This window comes from Macaca nemestrina, chromosome 2 (genome assembly GCF_043159975.1).
Source record: "Macaca nemestrina isolate mMacNem1 chromosome 2, mMacNem.hap1, whole genome shotgun sequence".
Taxonomy (NCBI): domain Eukaryota; kingdom Metazoa; phylum Chordata; class Mammalia; order Primates; family Cercopithecidae; genus Macaca; species Macaca nemestrina.
Window position 1 is genome coordinate 59196700 of NC_092126.1, and position 14596 is coordinate 59211295.

The 14596-nt window shown below is 41.5% G+C and overlaps 1 protein-coding gene across 5 annotated transcripts in view; it reads left to right on the forward strand.

Moving 5' to 3' along the window:
• The window catches only part of LOC105488578 (potassium voltage-gated channel subfamily A regulatory beta subunit 1), a 501524-nt gene that overhangs the window by 382691 nt on the left and 104237 nt on the right, over window positions 1–14596 (forward strand). For all 5 annotated transcript variants that reach the window (XM_071091130.1, XM_011752785.3, XM_011752788.3 and 2 more), the window contains one exon: window positions 982–1025. In XM_071091130.1, coding sequence (XP_070947231.1) covers window positions 982–1025 — 44 coding nt within the window. The remainder of the gene's footprint in view (window positions 1–981; window positions 1026–14596) is intronic.

Sequence of the window (14596 nt, forward strand, 5' to 3'; positions counted from 1 at the left end):
TTTATGAGAGCCTCTTATCGGAGAATAAGGGCGCACTTTTCTACAGCGTTACAGTTATTTCAGCTTCACCTGCTCACTTTGGACCCTTACACTAATGCTATGAGGCACCCTGTCTCTGAGAATTTGTTTTCTTCTCTAACAGCTGCTAGTCAGAAGACGGAAAAATGGGTTGAGTCTGGATTTCCACAAAGACTTATAGGCAAATGCATACTAGAGCTCCTAGTTCTATCCTTATTTAGAAAGCAAAAATATATTTCTTTTCCTTAAACTTTTGGGGATAAAGAACTATCTGATGTTCCCATGGTAATTTTACATAATCTTGAGTTTTATATATATATATATATATACACACACACATATATATATATAGAGTTAAATATGTATATTATATTAAATATAGGATATAGTTAAAATAACCTAAAAGATAGTTTTGTATTTGTTATTTTAATAATTCACATCCATTAGAAGCAATATTCTGTTTTAGAAGTCAGTTTGTTAGTCAATAAGTCAAAAATATTTATTAAGGCTCACTGTGTGTCAGGCCATTCAACACAAATCAGAACTATCTAGACCAGGATGGTAACGGAGGAAGGAGTGAGAAGTGGTCAGTTGACAAATAATGAATGAATGGTTGGTGAATAAGGTAAAAAAGTTTACCCTCAAGAAACTCCCATTCTAGAAAGAGAGAGAAAGCCAATAAATGGGTAAACAAGTTAATACAGAAGACAATATGGGACTGAGAAGCTGTGTTCTGTGAGGGACATTTTGTTCTGTGCTGTGCCTGAACAGATTTTGAGCTTCCTGGTGCCTGAGTGGCCATGCAAGGGAGACTTGTCTCAAGACAATATGCCTACATCTGTGGCTCTGTCTCTACCAGGACTCGTCAAGAATCATGCCAAAAGGGAGATACGATATTCACTTAAGCATGTACAGTTTCACCTGAGGAAATGATGACCAAGTGTTGCTTTGTTTTTATTATAGGAATCTTGGAAAATCAGGACTCAGAGTTTCTTGCTTGGGTCTTGGTAAGTACTGAGGGTGTGGTGTGGGGGTGGGCTGGAAGGTGGGAGACTGGGGAGGGCACCAGGGAATGATTGTGGTCCAGGCCAGGACCTGGTCTCAGGTGAGGAGGAGGCTTCCTGGCCAGTATTGCCCCACTTCTCCTTTTAGCCTTTCTCTTCCCATCATGACCCTCTCCCAGGGAGCCACCATGTTCATGGTTCCTTACAGGGGCCCATTGAGCATAAGGCAACCTAATGCTAAGGAACACCTCAGAGAAAGGGACTCATGTGTCACTCCCATTTAGCAAGTATGAAGGACTGCATGGCATGCATTTTATAGGTTCAGTTCACCACTCCCTCAATTCACCTGAATTTTTTCTATCTATCCTTGTTTTCCCTTTGCCTAATTTCCTCACTTTTCTATATTATTATGTATTTTATATACTTTTACAATCTGCCTTAAATATGTGGGGGGGGCAAGGTGAGATACACACAATCACACATACATTAATATGCATTAATAAATAAAAATTGTTACTCCTCCCAGTCAATATTTAAAGAGGGTTAAATAGAGATGGCAATTCTAACAGCATAAAGTCGTGGAATCTGACTGTGAAACCTGGGGAGGCTTGAGGCCTCCAGTTATCCCTCAGGCCCAGGAACAGGCAGCCTTGGCATTCTGGCCATTCAAGACAAATCAGAGCTATTCTGTGACCTAAGTCTAGACCAGAATGGTAACTGAGGAGGTAGTGAGGAGTGGTCAAATTGTGGCTATGTTTTTAAGGTAAAATCCGGGAGATTTTCTGTTGGGTTCTATGTGGAAGATGACAGAAAAGAGAAAAGTCAAAGATGACTCTAAGGATTTTTTGCCTGAGCAGCAGAAAGGATGAAGTACAAGTAAATGAGGTAGCAGAATGAGAGAAAAATTTAGGTAGATTAGGAGATTGATTTGGGACATACTAAGTTTGAGATATCAATTAGGCCTGCAATAAAAATTGTCAAGTATGTAAATAGACATATGACTCGAGTTTAGAAAGGGGAGCTAGATATATTAACTTGGGGGTCATCAGCAAGTAGAGGCTGTTTAAGCCTGGCTCCTGGATGACAGCACTACGGGTGTGCATATAGACAGAATAGAAAATAGAGGCACATGGTCTAAGACCTAGGAAATCCAACATTAAGAAATTGAGAAACTGAGGAGGAGCCAAAGAAAGCTGAAAATAAAGCAAGCAGAACAGCAGGAGACCAATTAGAAGAAAATGGAGTCCTGGAATCCAGATGAGCATTTCAAGGAAGATGGAGTGACTAATCCGTCAGGTGCTACTCATACATCAAACAAGATGAGGACCAAGAATTGGCCATTAAGTTCAGCAACATGGAGGTCATTAATGACTTTTACAAGGTCTGTTTTGGTGGAATGGTAGAGTTTAAAGCATAATTGGAATGGTCTCTGGGAGAATGCAAAGAGACAAGCTGAAGGCTACTCTTTTGGATGATGATTGCTATAAAGAAAAGCAGATAAATGGAGTGGCACTGAGCTGACAAGGGGGATCAGAGAGGTAGCTTTTGCACATGGAAGACGACCACATATTTATGCACTTATGGGGAAATCTTTTTGAGAAGAAAATATGATGCAGAAGGAGAGAGAAGAATATCTGGAATGATTTTTTGAGGACACGAGACGCACACAAGAAGAGAGTGCATGAAAGAAGGCAGAGTACCTGGGCTTTGAGGCTAGCAGGGCGATTGATTGGGTAGTGGAGGGGGAGGTATCTTGTCAAAGTTCTCTTCTATTGCTTCTATATTCTCAGTGGGAATCAGAAGCAAAGTCATCAGCTGTTAGTGACGATGAGAAGGAAGTGTTAGAAGTGTGGAGAGAAGACATGCAGGAGAGAAGAAGAATGAATTGACCAAGGCTAGGCCACACAGTGACAAGACAGCATTAAGGACCAACTTAAGATCAGTATGATTAAATTTGAAGTGAGACCATGTCTATAGTTATGTGTTTTTCTTCTAGCCGTATTCAACTGTGCAAGTTCAGGTGGGTTTTTGTTTTTTTAAATAAGATGATAAAAGGAGGGCAAAGATGCTGAGGGCTTGTGTAGGGCAGTCATTTTAATGGTGGAGTTGGCATTTAAACCGAGTAGAAAGGAAAATGAGGACTAGAGTCAGGAAATGAGCCAGGAGCTAAAATGAGGGAGCTGAGGGACTGTGAAAACTAGATAGGATCAATAAAGTATACATCCCAGAGGGCCCAAAGAATTGTTGAAGCAAAAACATTAGAGAGTGGTTGGAAGGATAGAAAGTGGTTGAAAAGGGAAACATTTGAAACTGGGGTTATAGAGGGGTTCAGTTATTGTCAGTGACATAGCCTATGGTGTGTCCATTGGGAGAGAGTTGTGGAGGTTGTATAGAAGGCGAGATCAGTGAAGGAGAGAAGGTTAAGGAACTTGGAGGTGAAGGTACAGGGAAGATCATCTTTGGGGTCACTGAACTCACTGAAAAGTACAGCAAAACTAACATTGGAGAGTGACAGTGAGAAATGAGCTAAAATTTTCAAAGAACGAGAGGGAGTGACCAGGGTGGGTCAGTAACTACAACACGAGAGCCCTGAGGATGTGTGAGATTCAGAGCTGGCATGTGTGAGGGGGTGTTTCAAAGACACGGAAAGCCACCAGTGTCTGAGTTTTTCTGATTTTTCCTAATAATCTGACTTGGGAGGTGAAGGCAGTAATTGTTCACCATAAGTCTAAGGTAATTTGACATTTGCTTAATTTATGGCTCTGATATTGTTACTATTTACTCATATTTGAAAGACCCTGGAGATTCATTACCAGGGACACTCTGACCTTAGTTTTTTTAAGAATATCTTTACAGTAAATAACTGTTCAGTATTCATTATTGAAAGGAATTACCTATTAATGTAAAGTAAGAAATACATGTAGTGCAAAAGCATTGGTCAACTATTTACAAGCTTGTATCTATGGTGGAAAATAGTTTAGTCAATAAGTACACAGAAAACTCAACTGAAAGCCCTTAAGACAATAACAGATTCAGGTGCCTGTGCAATCCCAGTCTCCAGAGGCCAGTCTCCGGTTTTTGTTTATTTATTTATTTTTTTAAAACTGTAGACTGTATATGAGCTGCAGGCATTTTAACGAACTTTGAAACAGACTTGATTCAGGAGCAGCAAATTCTGATTTGAGCTTCAAGTTTTTTGAAGAGCCTGAACACTTGTGATAAGACACTGCATGAAAAATAAGAGGAAACAAGGAAGTTCAAACTATGGACTTTGGTTGATAATGTTGTGGCACTGTAGGTTCATCAGAGGAAACAAATGTGCCACTCTGGTGAAGGATGCTGATAATTCAAAACAGGTAACATTCAGGCTTCATTCAAAATAGGTAACAAAGCTTGACAACTTGAATAAGCACTCTTTGAGAACTTTTCTGAACTGCCTCTATAAGCCAGAGGAGACAAGAAATTCATAGAAAGAAATAATGCACCAGCCTTAGATAATTTGTCAGGCTCTGCAGACCCCAGCTGTCAAATCCAAATGGAGCTGGGTTTACTGCTGTAGGCTTAGGATGTCAGTTCAGTCACTACCCATGTTCAACTGAGGCCTTAGAAATTAAGTAGTAAAACTGCCAGGAAATAAAAAAGCTATAGATGTCTTTTCTTGAAATACTCTAAAAGTCATAGTTAAAGCTAACAATTCTGACTTTCTTCTCTACCAGAGAAGGAGCAGCTGGAAGTTCCTTGCTCTGCTAATTTTCCTTTTGGTGAACTAAGAGCAAATGTGTTAATGGGAGTAGAAAGGTGAAGTAACTTGAGAGTGAACTGATGGTACATCCGAAAGAACACAGCTCTGCCAAGGAGAGAAATGGGAAAACATATTAATATTATGTGGTCAATCCCACCTGTGGGTTGCTGTGGCTGGCCTGACCTGTAAATATACTTCCCATTATTGTCAATACTTGAAGTCAAAAAACTCATGGGAAAGGAATAAACTCAGAGTGACCAAACTTACCTCGATCTGGTAGGAGGTGGAACTGTCTTACAAGAGAAAAATGGTAGAATTTACATTAATTCACTCATTCATTTATTCATTCTTAAGCAAAGATTTATGAAGCCAGGCATTAGTTACAGGAGATATGAGGACAAGAGCATGGAGCCTGCCCTCAAATTTATCATAGTGCAGTGGGAGTTAGGCTTGCAAAAAAACAAACTGATAATGTATCTGACAGATGCCGTAATGGAGAGTACAGGGCAAGTGAAGCGCAAAGAAGGTCTCCTGGGGGATTTGGGATAGCTTGATATGGGAACAGGGGTTATCACTTGGCTTGACACTTGAAGGGAGAAGTCAAGTGGAGAGGGAGGGCAAAAGGTTTAATACAGGAAGCAATGCAAGCAACGGCGACTCCAGAGGGAGACTCCACCAAGGGGAGGTACTTGGGGAAACAGGTCACATTTATAGAATATTATGAGTACAATGTATTGGGGAACAGCAAGAAATGAGCCTGGAAAGAAAGTTGGTCTGATTATAAGAACCCTTGTTTGCCTTGCTAAGCCATTTAGCTTTGTCCTCTATGTCTCTGGAATTCCTTCAAATCCAAAGGTCCCCAGATCTCAACAAACACTTAGGGGACAAGGAGGAGCAAAGGCTCCATTTCTCTCCCCTCTCTTCCTTCCATCTGCCACAGCTTCCATCAAAGCACCTCCACTTTTTCTTCATATTATTATTTTTTTAAAAAAGTAGACTATGTTTTAGCACAGTTTTAAGTTCACAACAAAACTGAGCAGAAAGCACAGGGAGTTCCCATACACCCCTGTCCCTACACATGCATAACCTCCCTCATTATCAGCATCCTTCACCAGAGTGGCACATTTGTTACCTCTGATGAACCTACAGTGCCACAACATTATCAACCAAAGTCCATAGTTTACATTAGGGTTCACTATTGGTGTTGTACACTCTATGGGTTTTGACAAATGTATAATGACTTGTATCCACCATTACAGTTATCATACAGACTAGTTTCACTGCTCTAAAAAATCCTCTGTCTTGCCAATTCATCCCTCCCTCTCCTCTAACTCCTGGAAATCACTATCTTTTTACTATCTGCATAGTTTTGCCTTTTCCAGAATGTCATATAGTTGAATCATATAGCATGTAGCCCGTTCACATTGGCTTCTTTCACTTAGTAATATGCATTTAAGTTTCTTCTGTGTCTTTTCATAGTTTGATAGTTCATTTCTTTTTAGTGCTTCATATTAAATTTTGGAAAACAAAATTCATCCTATGCCAAAAACAGTTATCAAAACCTTGCTCAATCTTGCAATAAGCCATTGAAAACCTTGAGTCAGGAATAAGACATAATCAAAGGTATTAGAAGTAACATGAAGGCTATAATAGAGGAAACAGGGTTGAGGCTGGAGGCAGGAAAATTAATTAGGAGTTGATGATGAGGCAGTGGTATGAAAGATGTAGAGGAAGGAGGTGATTAGGAGAAAAGAATAAATAGGACTGGTGATCTCTGGATACAGAATAGGAGGTCTTCCTGAGTGGAGGAGGATGCCCAGATTCCTGGATTGGGCATGGAGGTGGATGAGCTGAAATCTCAGAGACAGGAGACACAGGAGGGAGCTGTGAGGGCAGACAGCACTGTTGGGGAGTGGTGACCAAGGAGCTTGTGACCTCCCAGCTTCAGACATCTAGAGAACAAGGGGAACTCTGTGGAGATCTCTAGGCTGGAAATGCAGACCCAGGAACTTCTAACAGTGGTGACCCTAGGATTATCATTGAGATCACCTGGAAACACAGAGGACTGAGGTGTTTGGACAGGTTTAGGACATCTGGCTCATGGCGTCTGCCTGACTGTATGCTCCCTGAGAGCAGGGACTGCCTATTTTTCTACACTCCTATTGCACCTTGAGCAGATCACAGTATCTGGCTAGCAGCAGGTATTCAAAAATATTTTTGAGTGAATGACTAAATAGATGATCAGTTGCTAAGAAATGACAAAAGGTCCACTGAGTAATAGCAAGGATACAGCTGAAGTCAAAAATCATGAATTGCTGAGGCCCAGCCCAGTTCTTTGACTTCCTCCAGTGGCATATCAATGAAGAGACAGAAGTGTGGGGTAGGGAGTGGAGATAGAGAGAGGCCCAGCATCAGGGATTGTCTTAAAAGGTGGTTGGAGACTGGGGAACCTATCATATACACAGGTGACATGGGGTCTAGGCTGGGTTTAGACCCAGAGCTGTTTCATCAGGGCTCTTGCTTCTACAGTTAGAAAGGGGCACCTACCCACACTGACTTGCTCCAAAAAGTCTCCCATTAGGAACAGTAGGCCAGTCTGATTCATTTTATGGGAGGTAACACACCACAATGTCCAGCTCACCTGTGTGTGCTTGAAAGGGGCTGACTTTACCTTGCAACATTCACTCTGGAATGGGCATGCTTCCTAGCAGGCAAGATGCCTGCAATGAAAAAAGGCACATCATGGTTAGTTTGATGTGTCAACTTGACTGAGCCATGGAATGTCCAGATATTTAGTCAAACTTTATTTTGGGTGCACCTATGAGGGTGTTTTGGAATGAGATTAACATTTGAACCTATAAACTGAGAAAAGCCGATTGCCCTCTCTAATGTGGGTAGCCCTTTCCCCATCAGTTGAAGGCCTGAATAAAACAAAAATGCTTACCCTCCTGTGAATAAGAGGGAATTCCTGCCTGACCATTTCAAGCTGGGACATTGATCTTTTCTTGCCTTCAGACTCAAACTGAAACATCAGCCTTCTTGGATCTTGAAGCCTGCCAGCTTTCAGAGTAGAGCTATACCATTAGCTCCTTGGAGTCTCTAACTTGCCAACTGCAGATCTTGGGATTTCTTGGCCGCCATAATCACATGAGCCCATTCCTTATAATACATCTCTCTGTGTCTCTGTCTATATACACACACACACCCTCTTGGTTCTGTTTCTCTGGAGAACCCTGAGGAATGATTTTTATTGATTTTTTTCAAAACATCATGCAAGTGTATGTGACCAACCAACCAGAGTCAAGTATTTGTAAGGATATAGGTAGGAAGATATGGAAGACCCAAATGAGGAGTAATGTGGTCACTTGCTAATTTTTCATCTGGGCACATATTGAACATAATATAAAATACCATCATCCAAATGGAGCTTTCCTGGGCTGTTCGCAGGTCAAGAGGACAATTTATGCAGCCCCGCCAGATAGGGTTTGATCTGGATCTAAACAGCAAAGGAGAGAAAGAACACCACCATGCCTTTGGGTCCCTGTTTCACACATCCTCAAGGCTTTAATTCCTAGGGAATGCAAACTGATTCCAAGGAGATGTTCTGTGTCCTTTTAGGCAGCTGCTTCATGCCATCCTTGAAGAAGTAAAGTCATAAAGTAAAATACTCCTTAACACCTTGGAGGACTTATACGAGTCTCTCAAAAGGTGTTTCTTCTCAACTCTGGCTGCACATTGGAATTACCTGTTTAATTTAAAATTCAGATAATCCCGTCTCAACCTAGATCTTTTGAATAAGGAGCTCCATGTGCATGTGTTTTTAAAATGCTGCCCTGACGGTTCTGAGGCAGTATCAGGGTTGGAATACATTGTCTTATCTGGATGGAAGAAGATAGAAAAATGTGTGAACTGATATCTAGTGTGCCCAGTGCCAGCAGCCATGATTCTTCTCTATGTAGTAGTAGCCGCCCCCAGATCTAGGCCTGGGAGCTGGCCTGAGGCATTTCCAACTGGACTGGAAAGCCTCCAAAGAGGAGAATCTGCCCTGCTTAGGGCTGGCCTCAGGGCAGGTGGGATGAGCTGGTATCCCTGCCATTCGACTCCTGCCATCTGGGTGCCAGTCTTGCCTTATGCCCCTCCCTAATCAAGAGAACTTTCTAGAGCAAAAGCAGTTAATCTTAAGAATAAACTGTGTGGGCTTCTTTTTAATGCATTCATATGTGCAGAATATAGTCCTGGCTCATCTCCCTCTGCCTTAGTGATGCTCTCACTGCACTAAATATTTTGACACTAGGAGAACACGACATTAAATATTTAACATGGATGGTATTATTTTTATGACACCCTTTGTGATTCCCATTCTTGTTGCTTAGGCTGATATAAACTAGCTAGCTCACCTATTATAACAACATAAGAGCAGCAATAATAAATATTTATGAAGTGCCTCCGAGGACACTTGAGAGGTGGTTTTAAAATGCAAGCTTTCCCTGAAAGAGTTTACCAATTTTTCTGCATAACACAAACAGAGTGAACTATCTTAACTCCAAAATACCCATAGAATTTAAATGGTGTATGAATATTAAACATACAAGAGTGCTTTAGGCATGTCACTCTTTCTGGAAAGTCTAACTTGAATAAATGTCATGATGCATACACATAAAAAATGAGCAGACCTTCGTATTTTTCCAAAATCGTCTAAAAATATTTCTTCCTAGTTTCCTAATTTTATGGATAAAATCCCTCTTAAGAATTGCTGACAAGAGAAAGAAGGGGAAAGAAAGAAAGAAAGAAAGAAAGAAAGAAAGAAAGAAAGAAAGAAAGAAAGAAAGAAAGAAAGAAAGAAAGAAAGAAAGAAAGAAAGAAAGAAAGAAAGAAAGAAAGAGAAAACAGGAAAGCAAGGAAGAAAGGAAAGAAAGGAAAGAAAGGAAAGAAAGAGGAAGAGAGGAAGAGAGGAAGAAAGGAAGAAAGAAAGGAGGAAAGAAAGAAAGGAAGAAAGGAAGAAAGAAAGAAAGAGAAAGAAAAAGAAAAGGAAGAAAGGAAGAAAGAAATAAAGAAAAAGAAAAGAAAAGAAAAAAGAAAAGAAAGGAAGGAAGGAAGAAAGGAAGAAAGAGAGAGATTGCTGACAAGTGGTTGCCCTCTAAATCAGCAGGGACTGCTGGCCACATGACTTTGCCTCTGCTCCCAGGAGTCTATTAGGAGTGATGATACAGCTTAGGTAGGAGTTTGGCAACCTGATATTTCACATGCTGTCAGAGTTTGAGGCTTAGGGGAGAACTCAGGGAGAGAAAATAGAAGGGTCTGTACACAGAGGGGTTTATTCAACACTCTGGGCATGCAAACAACCCATGTGCACACATGCACGCACACACCTCATCTCTCTCCATGCAGCCGCAAAGGGATAAGTAGCCCTCATTTGCCAACCTGTGATTCAAAAATGAAACAAATGGTTTCAAAACCATTAGTAATGGGGAACAAAAGGTCCTCTCTAGGCTCAGATGTGGGCAATTTGCTGAAATTAATCATTCATAAAGACGATCTCACTAAAGATCATCACTGCTATGAGAGGGAGAATTAGTCCTTGCAGCCACCAGCTCCTTGATGAGAAAACAGGGTCAGGAAGAGGCGATATGTCTTGTTCAAGACCAGTGGTAGAGATGGCAGACTCCCCCATTTTCTGTCCCTCCCCCCTCCACTAGCAGCTTCATCCCTTACGGCCCATCTACTTCCAGTCTCCAAGCACACACAGCCACTGCTGTCACCCACATCTCTTAATGTCCCGAACTTCCGCTTCCTCCTTGAAATGAGAATGGCTGCACCAAATGTGTAGGGCCCCTTGTGTCTCTCTTATTCAGGCAATAGTCAGATGATGTCATGATTAGGTTCAGCATGACTCTGGGTTGGTAGCTGGGTGAAAATGTCTTCACTTTTGAACTAGAAAATGTCAGAACCTGAGTGACTCCTGGCATCCATCTCCAGAGTTAGGGTAGACGATGACTTATGAAAGCTCCATAGACAAAAATGGGGACTGGAATCCATGTCTCTTGGCCCATGATTAGGTGTGCTTTCCCCATGAGAGATTTCAAAGTAAGGATGCAATTGAGTGCAGGCATTTTGGTTTTTGTGGATACCATCAATGAAGTTCCTAATGCTTGCCTTTCCCTCCTTTGCACACTGCCCTAAAGGTTTCATGAGGTCCCCATAGTTCTGTACTCTAAGCAGCAACCTGACAAAGGCACATCTTGTGTATGTACAAGTCTATTTATATTGTTTGCCTTGTACATTCTACATTTATATAAAGATTATTTTTCTAAACTCTGTGCATCATAAAAACCCAAATGAAAGTTTTGTAATTTCAATCAATAATGCTATTAAGTTTATCTAACAGTGAGGCAAGAAATGGAGAAATCATTTGAGTCCTGTCTGCCAGTGGGGTGGGGCTGTGTCTGTGCCTGCCTCTGGTATGCTCAGGTGAGGAGAGCACAGGGCTGCAGGCAGTCACCTCTGAAAGTGCAGCGTACATGGCTGAATGACCCTCCAGGGGCCAACACACTGAGGATGACTGTGCAGACATTCATAGGAATGCCTTAAGGGCCTCAGCTGGATGAAGAAGGAATAAAGTCTCAGTTCTTTTCAGGCCTATTGAGTATGAATGAATCAGAAACCTTCCACAGTAAGCCAACAGAAAACACAGCTCAAAGCAAGCCAAAACATCAGCTCTAGCAAAAACACAAATTTCTAGGCCCACATGGAAGAATTTCTAGGCTCACCTGGACTGTGGACCCATATGGGTTTATCTGGGAATCAAACTATGAATTCTGTGAGCTGCAGGTTGGTTCTATTCTTAAGCTGTCCTGAAATTGGCAAGAGGGCTGCAGAGGCTTCAAGCCTCACATCCCATTGGCTCTGGTTGGTTTATGTATCCATACCTGAGCCAATCATCAAAGACTTCAGTCTCTCAAGACCCACCCTGACACTGGGGAAGGGTACTTTAAATCCACCCAAACTGCGTTCTGGGAGTAGGGAAGTGATTCATTCTCAAAAGAAAATGAAAGAACTCTTACCTAAAGAGGGGAAATAGTGGCTGAGGTAATAAGCAGATGACCACCATGAATAGTTAAGAAGAAAATATATTCCTGGATCTGGGATGACTTCCCCCACTTATTTTAGCTTATCTGAGCCCTTTCTATGTCATCGGTAGCCATAGTTGAAAATTAAAATTCTCCCAGAGTTTTCTATGGCATGAGGTATGCTCAGAGTTTTGTGAGTCAATTCAACTTGCCTAATCGACAAAATTTTCCATTGCGGGGTAAATATACAGCTTTGCCTTTTTAATATACTCTCTCCTTTCTATGTTTTTAATAATCTCAAAGGATTAGTGAGACCTAAGACTCATTTACAGATAAAAGCTTTGTCCTAACACCTGGATGATGAAAATATGCAAAGAAAGACCTGCATGAGAGAGAAGCAGAAAATACCATCAATACTCATTTCATATCTGACAACTAATTACAATTAGAGGAAAAAGAGGCTACCAACACATAATTATAGGAAATGGGTGATGAGGTAATGAGCAGTGGCTGAATTGGAGCTGACAGTCTAACCATGGGGATTTCTTTAGCTGAAAAGAAACAGACAGGACCTGACTTGGTTCTGTGGCTGGAATTAGCTTCATTTGTCTTCATAGTCTCTTACTTTGCCTCCCTTCCCATATCTCCACCTTATGCTCGACAATAGCCTTTCCTCTGGCCCTTTCTGAGCTGTTTCTTTTGGCAGCAATGTCTGTAACTGCTCTCTGAAGAATAGAGGACACAGGACTGGTCTCGAGACATGTTGCTACAGGTGACCTTCTGTCTGACTTCATTACCTACCCCCACCATCCTCAGGGCAAAAGGGAGGAGCACAGCAGCCCCCCTCCTTTTCAGTGCCTTCCAGGGAGGACTGGTTGGCTGTCCTGGCCCTGCTGATGGATTTGCTGCCTCGGATGTTGCCTGCGTCTCAGTTTGTGAACTCTTAGACACTGCAACTGACTCGGTCATCCCTGTGAAGCACCGACCAGGCACTTTTTCTGTCATTTTTTCATGTGTTCATGGAGTTTACAAAGATGCAGTAGACGCTGTGCTGGGGAAACAGGGAGAAATGACACACAGGTGCCTGCCCTCACAGAGCCTATCTAGGGGGTGGAGAAGACGTGGTTCTCAGGATGGATCAGATCCTTGGGCTATGTGCCCCTAAAGGACACCCTGCATTTTTTACTTGTGTGTGATGGTGATTAATTTTTTAGCCTGACTTATTTCCTGCTGGATTATCAGTTCAGAACACATGACTAGAACAGAGAAAAAGGTTCTCAATATACACTCAATTATGGAAAGACAAATGAATGAAAGAATGCAGTACCACACAGTCGGTACTCTGAAGGAAATATAAAGTGTCATGGAAACACATAAAAGGGCTGCCTAAGCTAGGGTTAAGGGAGGTCATGGAAGGCTTCCTGGAGGAAGAGTAGTAAAGGATAGATTGGGAAGGAGCCAGGTCAAGGAGAACACAAGGAAAAGTACAGTTAAACAAGAATGTGATAGAAGTAGACAGGCAGAGAGATAGAGGTACAAGATATAGAAATGGCCCAGGTGAAGAAGTAACCACCTCTTTTGGGGGAGTAGGGAAAGTGCTTCTGGAAGCCACCTGATGTTGAAGGATGAATAGCAATCTGTCAGCTTGACAAGGGAAAGAATGCCACAGTCATATCTTGTTAAATTTTCTACTTACTCCTCACTTGGGTTTTGACTTGATTGTTGCTTTCCTGAACATTCAAGTCTGGGCTAGAGGCTTCCTACAAGCTCCCATCACGATCCCTCTTATCAATATGTTGCCCTGTGGTTGTGATTATTTTCGTATTTGCCTGCCTTACCACTGGATTGAGAGTTCTAGGAAAAAGAGACCATTACTATCATTTACCATTTTGATACCACCATCTGGCATGGCTCTGAGGGAACACTGGGGGTTTAATAAATATTTTCTAAGTGAATTAATATATAAATTTCAGGAAGAGGAGAAGCTGGGAAGCCTCAATTAGTATGACCTGGAGAGGGAGCCATATGGGGGAGAAAAATGATGAAAGATAACCTCCGAAAGATTAAGAAAAGCACTGAAACCATGTCACAAAGCTTGGTGTTTATCTATTGTGTGATTGGGAGTCAGCAAAACATTTAACTCCAGGAGTCACTTGGCCAGATACATTTCAGTCAGCTCATCCTGGTCACAGTGCAGATGGCAAGGTGGTGAGGGTTGAGAATAAAGGCAGGGAGACAGGCTCAATGACTTGAGTATTCTCACTTTTACAGAAGATTAAATGTAGCAATACATCAATTGCCCATGCGCTGTAAGCCAAGCTCATCATACTGTGAGCCTATACAGACAGCCCATACAGAAGGTCTATCAGGGCAGTAAGGTAAATGAGGCTTGACCAAATTGGCAAAAGCAGGTAGAGAAAATACAAAGGGAAATACCTTTAAAAGCCTAAAATAACATATCCGGAAAAGATCTCTAATATAAGTGTCAACATAGTAAACTACAAAGTTTCTGAGATTGGGTGGGGAAAAAAATGCTAGTTCCTAGATATTTTCTGTAAGGAAAAGGTCAAAGATAAATAGAAAATAAATAAATGGGCAAATAGACAAATCAAAGAAGAAAAGGAAATCAAAGTTGGGATGTAAAATTAATAGGATATAAAGTAGAATTCAAGGCAAAGAAAAGACATCGTAATGAGAGGTGATCACTGGTGGAGTGGAGTCCCTGAGAAAGAGGAAGGAGATGGGATCCATAGGATAAGTGGAAA